At 25.0% G+C, this 21,305-nt stretch overlaps 2 protein-coding genes across 2 annotated transcripts in view; one reads left to right on the forward strand and one right to left on the reverse strand.

The window, feature by feature from the left end:
- Window positions 1-334, reverse strand: part of Phum_PHUM092750 (tripsin 3A1 precursor, putative) — a gene marked incomplete at both ends in the record, with an annotated part of 1,326 nt that extends 992 nt beyond the window's left edge. The window contains one exon of the mRNA XM_002423850.1: window positions 175-334. Within this exon, the coding sequence (XP_002423895.1) occupies window positions 175-334 (160 nt within the window). The remainder of the gene's footprint in view (window positions 1-174) is intronic.
- Window positions 335-15,506: 15,172 nt separating this feature from the next.
- Phum_PHUM092760 (uncharacterized protein) lies at window positions 15,507-18,686 on the forward strand (the record flags this gene model as incomplete). Its single annotated transcript, XM_002423851.1, has 6 exons — window positions 15,507-16,188; window positions 16,270-16,448; window positions 16,531-16,733; window positions 16,819-16,966; window positions 18,177-18,386; window positions 18,471-18,686. 6 exons carry the CDS (start codon window positions 15,507-15,509, stop codon window positions 18,684-18,686), a joined length of 1,638 nt encoding a protein of 545 aa, XP_002423896.1.
- Between the last annotated feature and the right edge of the window lie 2,619 nt (window positions 18,687-21,305).

Here is a 21,305-nt window from a genome sequence, read left to right on the forward strand (position 1 = left end):
TATTATAACTTCCGATATTTCGTAATCGTTTTCCAATTTTCTTTCTTTCGTCGAAAATGATCCGAGTCGTACAATCGAAGCATTTCTAAAAAATTTTAAATAGTAATAATAATAATTATAAATCATTTTCGAAGTAATTAAAAAAAAAAAAATTAACAAACCGGCTAATTAAACAGTGTGCAGCTGTTAAAATGTCGTTTGTCGATAGTAAAGATCCTCCACAAAACCAAGAAACATCTCTGTTTGTTCTTTCACCAATTGCTACGATATATGGGGCCGATACGTCGATTTTAACTGGGGATCCCCCGACGACAGCCATTGCTATCCTTGGCATGAGTCTGACCGTTTCGCATGCATTTCCTACGTAACATTAAAAAAAATGAATTATTTATTAATTTTTTTCTTTTTTTTGCGGTGCAGTCAAAAAATCAACCAAAATTTATTATTATCATTATCATTTAAGTGCCGTTGACACGTTCAAATATTTCCCCTCCACCCCTCCCCTCCTGAAAATTTTTATACATTTTATATTTAAGTTCTTAAAAATCCCAAATAAAAACAAAAAAAAAAAATTTTCGACACTAAATACGTCGTCATTATTATTATTATTATTATTATTATTATTATTATTATTATTTGTTTAAACAACCCTTAATTAAATTTTAAAAAGAAAATTTACCACCATCATCATTATCATCGTAATCGTAATTTTTTCCACGATTTAATAATTTTTTAAAAAATTCGTTTCCATAAACTCCGATGAAAAAATAAAAAAAAATAAAAAAAATTGTAAAAACGATATTCATCGGTGGTGCGTGCGATAATAATAATAAAAAAAAATTATTAACAACCACAAGAACAACAACAACAAACGATATAATAATTAATAATAATAATAATACGCGACAGACAAAAAATATTCGTTTACAAAGCGCAAAAAACAACAACAACAACAACCGCGACTACGACAACCTTTTAACTCTTAATTTATTATAATCGACTGAGCATTAAATTGTCCTTTTTAATGGTTTCGTTATGTTGGCAAAATTGGTTTCCCATAAATTTCAATAAATAATTTTCGAGGAAAAAAAAAAAAAAGTGACGTGTAAATTTTTTTTTCTTCTGCTTTTCTTCTTCTTTCTTTCTTTTTAAACTTTTACCATTTGAAACAAAAATTTCATTTTCGTATGAAAAAATCATGACGACACTTTTCTATTTATCATCATCATCATCATCATCATCATCATCATCATCATCATCATCGTTTGATTCGTTTTTTTTGATATAAAAAAAAAATTTCCTTATTATTAATAATAATAATAATAACAACTCGTTTGATTTATTTTATTTACCTGGAAGTTTGACCCCGGAATAAGGTCAAAAAACTTTTTTATTATTAATAATATAAATTTGATTGAAAATTTAATAATGATAATAATAATAATAATAATAAAACAAGTTAAAATTTTTCATTTCTCGTTAATTATCAATCATATATTTAGAAAAAAAAAAAATTTTTTTTGATTGAAATTCGCCATATTTAACGTCATAGTTATTTAACGCGAACTGGAAAAAAAATGAAAAATTCGGTCCTTGAATCATTTTTCATTATCATTATCAATCAATCATTTCTCCTTCGATCGATCGATCGATTGATCGAACGACGACGACGACGACGACGACGACGATGACCGACAGCAAAAAAAATTTTATTAACGAATCGGATCAAGGATGAAACATTTAAATTCAATCATTAAAACAAAAAAAATTTTTTCTCTCGGTTTTTTTTTTTACACAAACGACAGAAACTTACAGGAAACGGAAGTTTAAGTTTTTTTTTTTTTTAATATAATAATGATAATAATATGAATTAAACAAATTACGCAATAACAAATGTCTTAATTAATAATTTAAATAAAACATTAAAAACTTAATTAATTACTACAACAGCGGAAGTGGAAGTAAAAAAGAAGTCTAAGTAATAATAATAATAATGAAACGGTTTTTTTTTTTAACTAAGAGAACGATGATGATAATGATGAACGTTACACATCATGGCGGACATTTTTTAATTAACATTTAATTAATTGAAATTAAAAAAAAAAAAATTTTTATTTGAATAAATAACGGAAATTAAAATTTTTCGGACATTTTTAAAAATTCGTTTCCTTTTTGAAACGACGAATCGATAGATCGATAGATCGAAATTATAAATCCGGAAATGATGGAATTTTTTTTGTGTCGTCTGCTTCACTGCTTTAATTCGTGTAGGTACTCGTGAATGATTTTTGTTTTGTTTCGGTGGGGGAGTTTGTATTGATAATGAAGAATGTTTTTCGGTGATTTATAAGTTTTTTGGTTTTTGTTGTTGTTTTTGTAGTTGTTGTTGCCATTACGTAATAATTGTGAAGGCGTTAACAAACAAATAAATTTTGCACATTTTCAAATCATTTGATTGCAAAACGTTTCGTAATCGATTTAAAGACGTGCCATTTTTTTTCTAAGAAAAACATGATCGAGTTTATGTATAACAAAAAAACATGATTTCTTATCGTACCAAAAAACACGATTGTTTTCATTTTTTTTTGACACACGTCGTATGTGGGTGGTTATTATAACGAACATACGAAAACATTTAATTATTATTATTATTATTATTACAATTATTCTACGAATAAAAAGAGAGAAAAAAATTTATTTGTTAATACGACGAAAAAAATTTTTTCTTTTATTATGGAACCAAGGGCAATCCTTTCTATTTGCGGTTTTTTTTTTTTTTATTATTTTTTGCTACGAGTAATTTTTTTAAACTTTCTTTTATAATTTTTTTTTGCTTTTTTTAAAGGTCGCGCGCAAATTTTTTAAAAACGAAAAACGAAAGAAAAAAAAATTTTTTTTAAACTCGTAATAATCGTTTAAAATTTTGCGGTTTGAATAAATGTTGTTAAAATTCGTTTTAAAATTCTTACGTAAATTTTTTTTTGTTTGTTTCCATTAAATTATTATTATTATTACTATTATTATTATTATTTCGATGGTAACAAAAACAAATTATGTTTTAAAAAAAAAAAAAAAGATTGATGTAAATCTTTTTCTTAACAAGTAATTTATATTAGGTATAATTTAAAAGTGTAAATAAGAAAGTTTTTTTTTTTTTTTTTTAAGGAGGAGATTGGCCAACCTGAAAATTAACATCACGATTAGTTTCATTGCTTAAGGTAAATAATAATAATAATAAAATTATTGTTAATTTTTTTTTTTATTCGGATTGCGAAGGTGTCGATCGATAAATTGTAAAAAAAAACATGATGGCAGCAACAATTGTTGTGACGAAAAAAAAACGTGTCAGTAGAAAAACAAAAAAAACGTACGGTAATTTTCTTTTTTTTTTTTTTTTTTTTGCGAAATAACAACTGAATCATAAATTTAAATTTTATTCTAACGAATACGGAGGGGAAGTACCTACCCGATCGATATGATAAATCAATTGATAAATTAATAAGAATTAGTGAGGTGGGGCATTTTTCGGGTGTGATTGATTGACATCCCCTAAAAAAAATTTTTCCTTTTTTTTTTTTTATTACGAATCGATAAAAAAGAAAAAAATCAAAGGAATTAAACCTTTGAAAAAACTTTTCCGGTTTAAAATTTTCCGTCATCATCATCATCATTCATTCGTAAATAACCGAAAAAAAAAAATGTTCTTAGAAAATTTTTATTCGTTTCCCTTGTAAAAATTAATTAAGGAAAACTTTCGTTTAAAGGGCAGTCGTATCCTCCGACACACCTACCAACCTTTAAAAAAAAAAAAAAAAAATTTATCAAAATGGATTCCATTCGTACGTATAATTTTTTTTTAAATTACGATGTAATCATTCGAACGCTTACACGTTCGAATTAATATTTTTTTTTTTCGAATGTTCGTCGTCGTAACGATGATAATAATGATAATGATCATAATAATAACAATACGAGAAATCATTTATCAAGGACGGATTAAGAAGATTGAATTTTTGAAAAAAAAAAAAAAAAATCACCGACGAATTTCACTCGCAGCACGTAAGAAATAATAATAATAATAATAATAATGACATAATTTTTTATTGTTGTTGTTGTTGTAAAAACTATTGTGAATTTATTATTATTATTATTATTATTATTATTATTATTATCGAGAATAATAATAATTTATTACTTAAATCAAACGCTTGGAAAAAAAAATTTTTTTTTTTGTTTAATCAACTTAACCGATATAAAAAAAAAAAAACCGAACGTGAGATTTTTATTAAAATTTTTATTTAGTTGAAACGTTCGAACGCGGATGTTAATACGTAATTAATTAGTAATAATAATGATGATGATGATGATAATTTTAAAAGACAAAACACGGTTTCGACGAGTACGAATTGCTTTTGCTTTTTTTGTTTTTTGTTTTTGTTTTTTGGGTAATTAAAACGTTCGTAACGGTCGTTTTTATTTAAATTAACGTAAAGGTCAACGTTCGACATATTTCCATGTAAAAGTTTTTAAATGAGTTGTTTGTGTTTTGTATTACGTAATTTTTTTTTTTAGGGCCGTAAATAAAATTTTTCGGTTGAATGGTTGGTTGGCGTTCGTTTTAATTGTTCGCCCCATTATTTATGTACGACACGATGATCGGGGGGGCGTCAACCTCGATTATGGTTATCCTGTAATTTTTTTACATTTTTTTTCATTCATCGTTTTACCACCGTCATGTTTTTTTTTTTTTTTTTTTAAAGAAAAAAAATCAAACAAACGGTTGTCATTACTTTTTTTTGTTTGTTTGTTTGTTTTTATCCGTTGTAATTATACAAACAACAACAACAATCACGGCGTGACGGTAATAATAAAATGGCTGGAAAAATTTTTTATTCATTATAATTTTAAGGCTCGTACGTAAGTTAATTTTTATATAAAACGATTGATTTATTACGTAATTAAATGACGTCAATTTTAATTTCGTATCGTGGCACGTAAATATCGTGTCACTAAGAAAAAAAAAAAAAAAAAAAAAACTTTCATCTTCGTTACACTCTTTATTATTAATAAAATTTAGAAAGTGTTTTTCATATTTTAATTTTTTTTTATCATTATTATTTCATCAGGCAATGACCCTCTCTCTTTCTCTCTCTCTCTCTTTCTCTCTCTCTCTCTCTCTATCTCTCGTAATTTTTTCTCTCATTAACACTTTTTAATTAATTTCTAGTGACACTTGAATAATAATAATAATAATAATAATAATAAATAAATTATCATAGCAAATGTTTTAAATTTAAAACGAATTAATTATAAAACAAAATGTTTTGTCAATTATTTGTAGTTTGTTTATTTTTTTTTTGTTGTCGTTTGTCTTGTTGTTGTTGTTGTTGTTTTTTGATAGAAACCGTGTATAATAATAATAATAATAATAATAATAATAATAATAATAATAATTATCACGAAGGTGACGATAGAAATTTTTAACAAAACCAGATGGTGTTTTAGAAAAAGTGAAATGACTTACATCTAAGATTTTTTTTTTCTAAAAAGTATCTAAATAACAATCTTATTTACAACTTTCGTGATAAAAAAATGTATTATTATTATTATTATTATTATTATTATTATTATTATTATTATTATTCATTTTTTTATTTTTATAATGTTGCAAACTTTCTTTAATTAAACACACACACACACAAAAAAAAATTAATTAACTTTTTTTTCTTAAATAGAATTTTACAATTTAAAAAAAAAACGGTTGCATAAACTGGAGTCTGATGAATGTTTGTAACATATTTGTTTACCCTAAATATTTCGCTTTCACTATTTTATTTATGATAATCTGATGAAAACAAACAACACAAACAAACAAAATCATCGTTTTTTCTTATCTTATTTATGAAACGAATAAAAAATTTTCTTTTAGGAAAACTTTTTTTTTTGTTTTTCTAAAAAAAAAAAAATCGAAAGGAATAAAAACAATCAACTTTATTTATAATTTTCCTTTTTTTTTTTTGGCGGCGGCGGCGTGATGATTATAATAATAATAATGATAGGATTTGTAGTGAAGAAACAAACAAACAAACAGATATTTATTATTATTATTTGTTTATTTTGATAATTAATCACATTTGTAAACCCACGAAACGAGATGATTGTAGTTTTTTCTCATGGAAAAAAATTATTTAAAAAATGTTAAGGTTTTAGGTTTCAGGTTTTGTTGATTTGATCGAAAATATTTTTAGTTTTATACTAAAAACTAAAATGAAACAGAAAAAAAGAAAAATGGCGGCGGTGTAAATTGTAAAAAAAAATTTTTTAATATTAAAGAGAAAATAATAATTTTGTGATTTAAAGTGTCCTTAATTTAATAGAATTTAATAAAATTTATGGAAAGAATCGAGTGAAACACGAGTCACACGAATTATCTTCTGCTTTTCTATTATTCGATTCACGTTAATAAATTTCACTCCAAAAAAAAAAAAAAAAAAAAATTTAAAAGGAATAACAAACCGGATATTGAAAAAAAAAAAAAAAATCGACTACCGATTATTTATTATGTCGGCAAATATTTAATTTAATTTTTTGTTGTTGTTGTTGTTTGTTTGTTTGTTCCTTTTGTATTTTGTTGTTGCGAATGAATAATCCGACATCATTTAACACAATTTATTACGATGATGATGATAATAATAATAATGATAACGACCGTTGTTTTTCTTTCGGCGGAAAAAAAAAAAATAATAACCTTGAGAAATATATATGTGTATTCGTGTAAAATGGCACTGATTTGATTTTAATAACAAATATTTTGCACGTATTAGAAAAACAACAACAAAACGTGTTTGTAAGTAGTTGGAAAAAGAGAGAGAAAGATAGAGAGAGAGGGAGGAGGAGAAGGAAGAGTGAAAGAGAGAAGTTGAATGTTTGTCGTTTGCACGTAATTTTTTTTTCAATCGTAAAAAAAAAAAAAAACATTCCGCGAATTAATATTTAAAAATAAAATTTTTCCCGCGTATGTTGTTGTTTCAGGTACGTTTTGATTTTCCTAACAAACAAAAATTTTCTTCCTGTTTATTGTAACAACCTCGAACTTTTCCATATTATGCTTATTTTTTTCCCGACCGATTTCGACCCAAAGTTTTTTTACGGCCATGACTTCATTTGCTTTTTTGCTGGGGGTAATATTTATTTTTTATTATATTTAAAAACCTAAACAAACATTTTCATTTTTATTTACATAAATGATTTGTAGCAAAACAAACATAACAGGAAAAAAAAAAACTTTTATTTTTAATAATTTAAATAAAATCTACATTTTTAGTTAATTATAAAGGCGACGAAAAAAAATATATATCTAAATATATTTGAACTTTCTCTAGTTTTTTGTTCTTTTAAGCGCAAACGACATTATTATTTGAATAACCGCAAAAGGAAAGAGAAAAGAAGGAAAAAAATTATCACACGCACACGCACGCACACTAATGCGGTTAAAACCATCGACAGGAATTTTTTTTTTTTTGGATTTCCGATTTCCGTTGTAATAAAATAACAAATTAAACCGCAGCAAATGTATAAATATTTAAATTTTAACACTCGGATCCTTTTTCTTTTTTTTATTGTTGCTTAAACGAATATAAAAGTGATGAATTTGGTGGGAGGGGAGGGGGTGGAAGAAAAAACGCGGAAAATTTAAAAATAAACTGCGATGGGAAAATCATTTTTAGCAATCGGAAAAATTTTCAAAAAAAAAAAAAATATTTCGTCCGATTATTAGAATTTCTCCTCCCTCTTCTTTCGTCGTCTGCTTTTTTTCTGCACCCCCTCCCATCACTACTGCGTTTCTCTCCCCCCTATCTTCCCCCGTTTAAAAAAAACTCACCGTCTCCCACTCGTTTTTTTTTTTAAATTCTAATTGCACGTCGTCATTTCGAATGAGTGAATTTCACTTAAATAATTTTTACTATTATCATCATCATCATCATCATTATCATTATTATTATTGTTAATATTTATTTTTTTTATGTTTTTTTTTCAGTTGTTCGTTGGTCTTCCACTTGAACAAATTTACACGTCGACTTGTGTTTCGGTTTGGTTAGTTAGTTAGTTAGTTACACGTTGTTTTACAATCGCGAGGTACGATCTTAATAATCAACATAGTACCTGAAATTATAACGTGAAAGTTTTTCGTTTCTTTTTTTGGGGGTTTTCCCTAAACGCGTTATCAGTTATCAATAAAATGTGAATTGTAAAAAGTTAAATAAAAACAAAAAAAATAATTTTTTTCGCGCCTTTTTTTTAAATTTAAAATTTTTGTGAAAATTAAAAATTTTTTGTCGGATTTTTTTTCTTGTCGATATCTTCTTCTTCTTCGAAAGAGGTGAGTATCGTACCTGTTTTTTTTTTAATAGAATTTTCTTTCTCACTTAATAAAATAAAATAAATAATAATAATAATAATAATAATAATATTCGAAATTAATGTTTTATTTAATTTAGTTTTTAACGAAAATAACGTTCACGCATACATAATAAATATTTATTAAGTATTTATTTAAAAATTCAAAATAAATAAAAATTTCTTTTTTATTATTATTATTATTATTAAAATCCGTTCGAATCGAACATGTTTTTTTTTAATAACTCGAATGTTTCCTAATAGCATAAAATATCCGATTTTACAACATTCGTTTGTCGTGTCATTAAAATAAATAACTTTATATGGTCGCTTTAAAAAAAAAAAAAAAAAAATGTCGAAATTTTATTTTTATTTTTTTTCAGGTTTTTTTTTGTTTGTGTGTTTTGTTTGTTTGTGTGTTGTTTGTATAATTGAAAATAAATAACACGTGTATCCACACGTTTATACCTAATACATTCTTTCTCTTTTATTTTAATCGTTCGGAAAAAAACCGTTCGCCCTTTTTTTTGTATATGTGTTTAAGTTATTGACACGTTGAAATTTTTTCTTTTCTTTTTTTTTATCGATCGATCGATTGTTAAAGAGAGGAAAATCAGGTTGTCGTAGTGAAATTTCCAAAGTTAAACCCTTTGGCGATCAGGTTTGTATTTGTATGCAACCAGTCCTTGGCCGAAATATTGGGGGGCTAAAAAAAAAAAAACCATGGAAAGGTTATATGGAGAAAATATTTTAATGCCGATTGTGTGTCGAAACGATTTTTCTTTTTTTTTTTCTAGAAATAAATTTCGGAGAAAATTTGTTTTTGTTTATTTTGTTTGTTCGATTCGTTCGGTTGTTTGTTTGCTCGTTTGTTTTTTTTTAAAATTTATTTCAAATTGAGAACTGGATTAAAAAGTTTTTCTAACGGATAAAAATCAAAAAAAAAAAAAAAAATGTATGGTACGTATGCGTGCGTGTTTGTGTGTGCGTGCGTGTGTATGCGTGCGTGTGTACGTGCGCGTGCCTACGTTATAGACGTGATCTAAAACTTTTGATTGATTACAGTAATTAAAAAAAAAAAAAAAAAAAAAAATATTATTGGAAAGTTTTTAAACGTGACGTTAACCTTTTCTCCTGTCGAAATCAAATCCGTCGTCTGCTTTTACCCCCTCCCTCTCTTTCTTTTTTTTCTGAAAAAAACCGCCAAATTTTAAAAAACAGACATGTTTTATAGAAATAAGTCGATAATAATAATACTTTCGCGTTTGTTTGTTGTAATTTACGAATAATTATTGTATAAACTCACGCTACTATAATTTTTTTTTTTTTTTGGTTTTTCGCGTAAAAATAACAATAATTATCAATTAATTCATCTCATTTAAGTTAATAATAATAGTAATAATAATGATAATGATAATAATTTATGTATTGTTCAAAAGTTTTCGTTTTTTTTTTTTTTTTTTTTTTTAAATACGTTAGAAAAAAACAAAAAACTTTCGCGTTTTCTCAAACAATATTTTTTTTTGTTTTTTTTTTTTTTGAGTAAACAAACAAACAAACAAACGAATGAATGAATGAATGAATGAATGATTAAATGAATGTAACACGAGAACATACAGAGAAGATGTTTAAAAAAACACAGAGTTGTAATGAATAGTAGTTAATTTAATAATGAGTGTAAAATTTTTTCTTTTTTTTTATTTATTAACAACAAAAGAATGAGAGAGAGAGAGAGACGGAGAGAAATTCAGGCTGTCAAATTTTTTTTATGTAGGTTATTAGGATTTTTAGGTACGTTTCGGAATAATAATAATAATACTAATAATTTTTAATTTATCTCAGAGAATTTAAAGAAAAACAATAATAATAATAAACATTCGGCGTCTTCTTTTTCACATATTAAAGAATTTTCGATTTTATTATTATTATTATAATTATTATTATTTATTATTTTCTTACGTGAATTTTTTTTAAAAATTAAATTCAAATTTTTAATTTATTAAAATTCTTTACTAATAATAATAATAATAATGATAATAATTTTATTTACGGGTGATATGAAAAAATTTACGAAACTGTTTTTAAAAACTATATTTTTAAGTTATGAAATTTTTTTATTTTTATTTTGCAAGACTTTGAATTTATTAGTTACGTGATAAATCGATAAATCGATCGATGGATCGATTGGATACGTAAATCGATTTTATTTTAGTTTAAAAAATTAATAAATAACGTCGTGTGTCAACTCCACTACACAAAATATCATTAATAATTTTCTTCTTTTTTTTTTATTTATTTTCTGTGGGGCATGGAAAGGGAGGGGGGAGGGTTTTTGCTACGAGTAAAAACGAACGTGCGAGTGATTTTTATTACGTAATAAATCAAGTAATAATAAATTTTTTTTAATATTTAAAATGTCAGTTTCCTTAATAATAATAATAATAATAAAACGTTGAACTAATTTAAAGAGGATATTTTGAAATTAAATAATAATAATTATTATTATCGGTGTAATTTTTTTTTTACACGTGAAAAATATTAATAATAATAATGATAGTGATAACGATTTCAAGGATTTTATTATTAAAGCATAAACATAAAATTACATTAATAAAAGGGGTAATAGTGGTAAGTTTTTTTTTTTTTTTTGTAATTAATAAAAAAATTATTAAAAATTTTTTTTTTTTGGAGGGGGAAACGTTTGGATTTTTTATCAGTAATAATGATAATAATTTTTTAAATAAAAAAAAACAACACGTTAACGGAATTTTATATTATTATTATTATTATCATTAATATAAATTTGCGGTTGTTTTGAGTAAAGGAAAAATGTTTTCCCTGTTGCTCCCTTTTGCGGCAGGTTGCGGTTTATCGCGCACGTCTACGTTGTTGTTTTTGTTTTTTTTTTGGGAGGGGGGAAGGGAGAGGGGTTATCACGTGGTAAATAAATTAAATTAATTATAGTAAACATGAAAAGTTTTTTGAAAAAAAAAAAAAGAACGTTTGTTCGTTACGTAATGAAAAAGTTTTTTATTTTTTTTGCATTCTCATTTTAAAAAAAAAAAAAAAAACCATTACGAACGTGAAATAATTTGTTTTTTTCTAATAATAATAATAATAATAATTATTATTATTATTATTAAAGATATTCATTCGTGCCTCGAGTCTTTTTTTCCTCTCTCTCTCTCTCTTTTATTTATTTTTTATTTGACTTTCTCATCGTCAAATATTATTAAAAAAAATTTTTTTTTTTTTTACAATTATGTCAATTATCAATAATTTTGTGTTCTTTCACTCTTCGTCTCTTTTTTTTTTCCATCGGATCGTGTACCAAAAACTTACTTTCATCCATCGGTGGTACCAACGACATTTTTTCCTAAATAAATGAGGTTTATAGTTTTCGATCTATGAGAATTTTATCGACACTCGTCTACATTTCTTTTATGCTTTTTAAGGTACCTTAAATTAACCTTGAAACCTTAAATCGTCTCGTTCTTCCAGTCGAGTTTTTTTTTTTTTTTTTACTATTTGCGCGATGATACTTCCTCGTTCGTAATCGATTCTCACGAGTAATAATTAAAATAAAATTTTTTTTTTTTATTATAAAATCCCGTTGATCTTTTTATCGTACAGGTGTGTACGTGCGTGCGTGCGTGCGTGAGTACGTGGACACACCGCCTTCTTGTATAAAAAAAAAAACGATGACTAATAATAATATTTTTTTTTTTTTGAAAATCAAGATTCTTTTCTCTCTCTCCGTCGATAATAACTCAAAAAAGAAAAGTGAAAGTTGTTTCTTTTTAGTGTTTTTCGATTCCTCAGGGGGGGGAGGCAAAGTGGTAGCCGGGGGAGGGGGTGAAGGAGTAACGCGCGTATTTGTTTCGTGTCGTAAAAATTTTTTTTTATATTATTTAAAAAACAAACAATATCATTCTTAAAATTAATCATTTAAAAAACAAACAACAACAATAAAAAAAAATGTTTTAAATCGACTCTCTCTCTCTCTCTCACGTGTTTATTAATATTAACCCAAACATTAAAAAAAAAAAATTTTTTTAATTTAAAATCTCAAAAAAAGTATCGACCTCGTAATAATAATAATAATATCTTCACGTAAAAATGGCGACGACCTATCATCAAAAATTGTTTTTTTTTTTTTTTCCTATCATTTTACCTTGAATTAATTTTTTATTGTGAAATAATTTTTAATCGGTAATTTTTTTTCTTATTTTAAAAAAATTACTATTACAAACTAATCCTACAGGATTATTCGTACCTTGAAATTATTACCCGGGAATGGTTTTTTTTTTTAAAAAAAAAACGAACGGAAAAAAATCTGACCAAAAATATAAATTTTTTGTTTTTTTTATAACTACTCAAGGATTTTTTTTTCTTCTGCTTCATCCAATTAGGCAAATCGACCTTCTTATTGTTTACCTTTTATATATATATTTCGACTTAAAAGGGGCAAAAAATTTAATAATAATAAAAAATTTTTCCTTGACTTCTATTGCCACGTTTATTATTATTATTATTACATTCTTCTACACCTTTCGAAAATCATTCCAACAACAAAATCTTAATGACGGCCATTTTTTTTTTATTAATATTTACGAATATGGTAAAAAAAAAAAAAAAATTTCTTGTTTGTTTAATTAAATTCATAACTTGTTGTTTTGAGGAAGTAAAATAATTTTATGTCTTCTGCTTTTAAATTTACTTTCAATTTCGATTTTTATATTTAAATATTAAAAAGAAAAAAATTTATTATTTAATTTGATTTTTTTTATTATTTTTATTTATATGTCATTGTTTTTTTTTTGTTTTTTCGTTTGTTCGCCTTGTGTTTGTTTGTTGATTGTTGTTTGTTATGCCTGGGAAAAAACGACAGGTAGAAAAATAATAATAATAATAAAATTGTAATTTTTGACCTATCGATAAATTTTTTATTTTTAAAATGCCAATAATATTAAATGAACCTTCTTGAAAATATCACAGGGTATCCTTGACTATCATCAATCTCTCTCCCTCTCTCTCTCTCTCTCTCTCTCTCTCTCATTTAGTTATCCATAACTAAAATTAAAGAGAGCGTGTGATAAAACAACCCGTGAATAAATAAAAATACATTTTTTTTTAAATTTCACAATCGGTTTATAAAAATTTCATCAATCGAACCGTCACGATTTTACCTTAAAAAAAAAAAAATTTTTTTCCGTGATGGATTTTGTTTTAAACAAATGAAAACTAAAATAATAAAATTATTAACAAAAAAACGATACAGTTAAAGAGAGAGAGAGAGAGAGAGGAGTGTAGAAAAGAAAACGAAAAAATATAATTTTCAGGTCGCACGCCGCCATTTTTTTTTTTTTTACCCGATTCCTTTTCCTTTTTCATTCCAGTTAATCTTTTTCCACGTTTTTTTTAGCCTTTGTTTTTCATTTCCTGCATTTATCGAAAACATAAGACACGTTTAAAACTTGTTTATTGGATAACTTACAAGTTTTATTAATAATAATAATCATTGATTAAGTAAAAGGGTAAAAGGTGGTAGTTAAACAAAGGCTAAAAAAAATTTAAATTAATTTTTTTTTTTTTTTTTAAATATTGAGACGTTAAATTATTTATTATTATTATTATTATGATCATAATCAATAAATTTTTTTTTAATTTCCTTTTTTTGTTATTAATTTTACTACCTGTTCGAAATTATGTAGGGTGTTTGGAGGAAAAACATAATAATAATAATAAAATAAGAATGAAAATGTCGACTTGAAAATAAATTTTTTTTATTTGTTTAAAAAAAATGTGGCGACGTTTAAAATTGTTTAAAAAAATTTTCAGATCGAATCGGGCATTACACGACCTATTACAGGTATCAGGTCCTGGAATTAATTATAATAATTAAAAATTTTTAATGATACTGATAATAATAATAATATTTGTAAATGTTTTTTTATTTTTAAATGGCGGTTTTATTAATTAATTAATTCATTCTCGTTTTTTTTTTTACTTTTTTTGGCACGAAAAATAAATAATATTACGTAGTAACGAATCGATTAACCTTTTTTTTTTTTAATAATAATAATTTTTATGCCAAAAAATTTTATTATTATTATTATTATTATTTTCTGGCACGGATTTATCGGTTTTTTTTTTAATTTAAAAAATATGTCATCGATCGATGGCCAAATATTATATAATGTTGAATTAACACAAATTTTCTTCCTATTCCTTTAATTTAATTAGTACCTGAAATTTTAAACCCGAATGGTAAGCACCCGTTAAAATAAGATGTGGTAATAATAATAATAATAATAATAATAATTTTTTTAATCACATGCGTACGGTTCGGTTTCGGTTGAGAAAATTTTTTTTTTGTTCTCGTTCGATTTTTTTTAGATTCGTTTTAAATTTTGTAATTTTTATTTTTAAAAATTTAAGGATAAATTTTTTGTTTATTGTCTCGTAACGGTAAAATTAGTTGATATTTTTTTAAACAATGGAAAAGTCAAAAAATAATAATAATAATAGACAGCAAGGATAAAATAAAATTAATAAGTGAGGTAATAATAGTGTCAGTGTTTCGCATTTAAAAAATACCACAAAGTTCTTTTTTTTTTTTTTTTTGTTTTGCGCACCTGAATAATTTAAATTCTTTCACATTGTTATTATCATTATTATTATTCGAATGTAACTTTATGTTGTTTTGATCGCTTTCGCTTCTTGTTGATGTTTCACGCGGAGAAAAAAAAAAAATTTGAAATAATGAAATAAATTACAAGTTTTTTTTTTTTTTTAAACAACATTAATTCGTGTACGAAATATTATTTCGGTTCTTTTATTATTATTATTATTATTAATTTTATAATATTAAGTTGGATTTTGTTGTTGTTCGAGTCATGCTTAAATAAAAAAAACATGTTTTTTTTTGTGTTTTAATTTTTGCAGGACCGTTAATTGTTGCAGGATGTGTATGTATTTAATATTTGGATAATAAATATTTTACGAATAATTTTTTTTACAGGTACAATAATAAAAAAAAATTAAAAATGATTAAAGAAAGTATCGGATTTTAAATTATTAGCAAAAAAAACATAAAAAAAAAAAAGATGTCTAATCTCACGCCTCAAAATTCCATAACAGAATCAGATCATTCGAGATTATCCGAAGTGGCATTAATTGAAAAATTTTTTGCCGAAGTTAAAAATTTCGATTCTAATAATAAAAAAAATAATAAATACGAATCGAGAGATAACGGTATAATAGATGATAAGAAAAATTCAATTAAATGGATTCCGAATCAAACGGAAGAAGAATACGGTAGAGAATTGAAAAAGAATAAATCGATGGGAGAGAAAACAAAGGATAGAAAATATAACGGGCCCAATATGGCGACGATGGAAAGCGATAAAACGTCATCAAGTTGCACCGCAAGTGATTTTACGAATAATGTTTACACGAGAAATGGTTACATCCGTGGTACGAACGAGAAAAAAATTGATAGGGATTCCCTTTTGAAATATAACGAATTCAGCAGTTTGATATCATCACTCGGTGGTGCCAACCACCATTTACCAGTCGAAGTTAAACTCGATGATAAGGATATTAGAAAGTCGGAAGAAAAACGTCATTGGCTCGACGAAGAAAGTAGCATTTACATAATATTGGGAGGAATACAAATGATGTTGGGAATATTGATGGCAGTTTTTGGAGTTTTGGTCATTGCTCACAATTCAAGCCTTTCAGGTGCCGGAAGTGGACTGTGGGGTGGTGCGGTTGCCATGTTTTCTGGTAAATACTTTTTTTAAAAAATAATCTACTATTTCCATTCAACTATTATTTTTAACTTTGTTCTTTTTTTTTGTTTAAAAGGTCTCGTGGGTATTTTGGCGGGGCTTAGAGGTTGTTACACGGCTGAAAAAGGTTTGGCGAAAACTTCTAGAACTCTTCTCTCCGTATTTCTTGCTTTATGTTTGGTTTCTTTTGCTTTAAGTAATCTCGTTGTCGTTTTAACTGCCACTGGATTAATTAGAGACGTGCAAAGATCAAACGTCAGTTAATGAATAAATAAAACGTCACTGTTTTCTCATCTTCATTTTTATCTTACAAAATTTTTTTTTAATAAAATCGTAGGAATCTGCAAATTTAGACGAAGAAGAAGTTCTCATAATAAATTGGCCACCCGTTCTTGCTGATATCGGACTAATATTAGCAGCTACTCTTCAGTGCGTTGCTGCCGTTTTCTCAGGATATAAATGCTACAGAAAAGTTTGTCCCTGTTTCAAAAGTCAAAGGAAATCTTCGGTATCCGACGTTGATTCTTCCCAAAACGAAAAGTAATTTTTCCATACTAATTATCATTATTATTATTTTTTTTTTTAACTCATTGAAATTAAATTTCTTTTTTTTTTTTTGGTTAAGATATAAAACAGAAGAAAAAGATCGTTTCGTATATCATTGGTTAGGACAACAACTACGAATGCCAGAAAAAAAAGATAAATATGGCGGCCAAGAAAGTATAATGCCCTGGGGAACTCCAAATCTCGTTTTATTGCCTCCTCCTCCTCCGGTAAGTATACAAAAAACTTGAAAAATAATTTTTGTTGGAAAAAATAAATTTCACCACGGTAATTTTTCTTCTTAATCCCCTCCCGTATTTAGTAATAATAATAATAATAATAATATAATTTGCAAACTCGATTTTTTTTGTTATTTGTGATGAAACCGAAGGGCATACGTGATATGAATTAATTATACGTATTATTATTATTATTATTATTATTAAATTATTACACATCACACTCGTAATTAAAATTAATTATTACGTTAATTATTTATCGAATTAATAATTAACTAACTTTTTTTTTTTTTGAAAAAAAAAAAATAATAATAATATTTAGCAAAAGTTTTTCATTAAAATGTATTATCGTTACGTCACATCCGTAGATTTTTCAACTTTAATAGTTTAAAAATATTTTATCGTAATTATTATGAAAAAATATATATTATTATTATTATCGTCGAATGATTATTATTTTAAAATAAATTTTTTTCCCTTTTTCTTAAAAAGGTTGGACTTTAAAGAAAATAAATAAAATGAACAATTTGTTATCATTATAATTATATTTTTATAAAATAAATGCGAATAAGTTTGATTATGAATAATAATAATAATAATATATATTTCTTTCATTCGATTCCTTTTTCTTTTTTTTTTTTTTTTGTATTTTAAAGAAAGTAGTTTCGTTTAGCAATTTAAATTACACTTTCGTTTTTTTTTTTTTTTTTTTCGTTTAGTTCAATGAAATTTAAATTTTTATATACTAAACATCAAAGTTGTGTTTGATTAATGTGTTGTTGTTTTCAATTTGTCGAGTAATAAAAAAAAAAAAATTACTTAAGAATGACTAAGTTAAATTTTTTTCTTTTTTTTTTTTTAAACGTTTAATCAATTTCTTTTTAAAGTTATTAAAAAAAAAAATTTATGTATTTATGTTGTTGAGCAGCATTATTGCACAAGATTTTTTTTTATTTATTTTTATGCTAATAAATAATAACTTCATTTTCAAAATAAATTAATTTTTATATAATAATATTTATAAATTCAAAACATTTTCATTTCGTTTATTATTATTATTATTTTTGTTTAAATGCCAATTATAACGAAAATAAATTTTCAATTCTTCTGCCACGGTTAGAAGACTAAATAAGAGAAACAGTGCGTTGAGTTCTAAAGTCATCGTAATGGATTATTATTATTATTAATTTATTTTATGCAGATAATAACAAATGGACAAATTCCCATATTAACATTTCTTCAGTCACCATCTTCTGTGTTCGGTTCTTCCGTATGTGGTCAAGTGTATCCAAGTTCAACAATGCCCTGCTGTTGCAGACACGGAACACAATGCGTGTCTAATTCAAATCCGATGGTTCATCACGAGAAAAGATCTTCGAAAAGGGCTAATTATTTACAACCGGATAGCAAGGTATTAAAAGAAGAAGAAAATTTTTTTAGTTTTTGTTTCGCATTACGAAATGCTGATGTATGTTGTTTGTTTGTTGCACAAAAGGTTCGAAGCAAACACAGAAGTAGAAGTAGAAGCAGTGTGAATAATGAAAGAAGAGCATCGCTACCAACGGCAGAAGAAGTTGCCAAAACGTATACAGGTTTGGATAGAGAAATAGCTGAAGAATTTATTAGTATTGCTATGGGGAAAGGAGGAAAACGTTCTAGAAACAATAGTTTTGCCGAATACGGAACGGAAATTAAAAAGAAGGCTTATTAGTCAGTTAACTTTGCTCAAATATTTATGAATTCGTTGTTAAATATTCACGTTGTTACCAAAGAGGAGAAGTAAATTTATTTAACAAACAAATAAACTTTCGTAATAATAAAAAAATAAACGGAGGAAAAGAAAAAAAAACTACTTAGCGTAGCTCAATATATTGCCAATTAATTTTTGTACAGAAAAGTAAATAGGACATAATTAAAAAATAAAATATGTATATGTGTATTATTTACAAATATTTAATTTTTATATTAAATAATGTAATTTATGTATTGTATTAAAAATATATTTTTTACATAATTATTTAATCTCATAAAAAAAATTGTTTGAATTTTGTTTTACCCCCTTTTTTTGTTTTTAATTCGATTATTTCACGAAAATTATTTAAAAAATCTTTATTTTGTTTATAATTTTATATTAGCATTTATTAAAAAAAAAAAATCTACTCTTATTCTGATAATTAAATTTTTAATAATCTCTATAATATTCTCAAAAATTAAAAGTTTGTAATAAATTATTTCAAAGGTAAGATAAGGAAGACATTTTTTTTTTTTTGAATTATTGAAAAATAGAATATTTTAAAAGTTTCTTAAAAAGTTTTACACGAAAGAATATTCTTTAAATATTTAAATATAACGATTTACGTTGTAAACGTTAAAACAATTTTCTTTTTTTTTTTTTTTGTTATTATGGTAACACTTAAAATAAAAATTGATAAGAGTGACATCTATAATAAAAATTATTAACCACTTCTGCGCAGTTGTATGCGCTCTAACGGATTTTCCAGGTTAGTTTCAAAATGGTGGCTCGTCTTAGTGTTGTGTAAGATGTTTATATATTTAATCATTTGAATAATTTTTTTTGTCGCATGGTGAGTACATTTTAGAGTTATCAAATTAATTTTTAACTAAATTCTAAATGTAAAATTAACTTGTAATATTTCTCTAACATACAACAAGTGAAATTATTTAGTAATTTAACATTAATTGTTTATATGTAGTAAAAAAAAAAAACAAAAACTAGGTATGATTTAGACATTTCATTATCTTACTACGTTTTTCTTTTGTTTAATTAATTCAAGATTAATTTTTTTTGTATGATAAAAAACATATTTTACCTAATTTGAATAAGAACATTGATTTTTTTTGTTCATATTACGTTGTCGCGCGTGACATTTTATTTCTCGAAGAAAAATAAATCGTTTTGTTAGGGTAAGAAAAAAAATGTCGGATTTGTGTGTATTTACATATATATATATATATATATAAATTCGACATTATTCATTTGCGTTTTATTTTATTATTTGAAGCATAAACTTAAATTTCATAACACTATTTTAACGGAAATTTCAAAAAACGTAAAATAATGGGCGGTGTCACGCGTACTACAAGGGGTGCAGAAATCAATGGGCAACAGTTGAACATTTTTAGTTTGGACGTGAAGGCATTTTGATTTTAAGTATTGTAATGTCTAAGTGAAATAAACGAACGACAGTTTGTCTTTGAATGCGGGATATGATTCAGTTGAGTCATTTAATGCAATTATTGAATGTCATAATTTATTATTATTATTATTATTGGGAAAAAAAAAATTTTAAATTTACATCGGTTGAGACATTTATAAATAAATTATGACTCAAGTTTATAATGCATAGTTGAGTATCAGTTCCCAGGTTAAGTTATAATTTTATTATAAATTTTCAATTCATTTATTTTACAATTTAATTGTATCGACAGATGAAAAAATTATGTTTATTAAATGATTCACAAAAAGAGCATTCATTACTCACTCGTTTTCAATTAGTGTTAATTTAAAGGAAATGACTGACTGTAAATGTTTTATAAATATTTACATTATTTTACTCATGGTTTCAATAAATTGTTTTCAATGTAATTATTGTATCTCACAAAATTACAAAGTCAAAATTCTAATTTAATTTTATCATCATCGATGAAAAACAAAAAAAAATTTTGTAAATTAAAATTGTTATCAATGGCTAAGGTTTAGTTTCGACAACACAGGGTTTGTTGCTACCACCATTTTGAAAAGCAAATAGTCGTTGTGATATAGGAAATGAAAAATTATTTTGATTGTGAGAAAATTAGGAAAAAGCAATTTAGTCATTCAAAGTAATGTATCATAAATCATGAGCTCAGTTGGTTGTTTTTTTTAGGTAGAAGATATAGTTTTGTGTTATGATTGTTATTTATTTGTAATTAATTCACATCATGAAATCAATTTAAATGTGTTTATCTAGTTTTTTTTTTTTTGCGCCATGTTCGAGTGCGTACGTGTGTGTGTGTGTGTTGTCCTTAATAATAATAATAATTTTCATTTAAAATTGTGTGTGTATTTTAAAAAGTTAATTGATATTGAAGAGTTGATTGATTTTTTTGAATGATTTGTTTAAAAATTTAATGTCGCAATTATTTTATTAAATATGTGAGATTGAATAAAAACATCATCGTGATAAAAATAATTATTAATATTATAATACAAAGGAAGGGATCGAAATTAGTTTTTTAAGTGGAATCCTTTTTTTTTTTTTTTAAATGTGATGAACTCTCTTAAGAAAAAAAAAAAAAAATTAATTTAAAAGCATTTTGTGTTTTTTAA

This window comes from Pediculus humanus, genomic scaffold (genome assembly GCF_000006295.1).
Source record: "Pediculus humanus corporis 1103172107445 genomic scaffold, whole genome shotgun sequence".
NCBI classification, from domain to species: Eukaryota; Metazoa; Arthropoda; class Insecta; order Psocodea; family Pediculidae; genus Pediculus; species Pediculus humanus.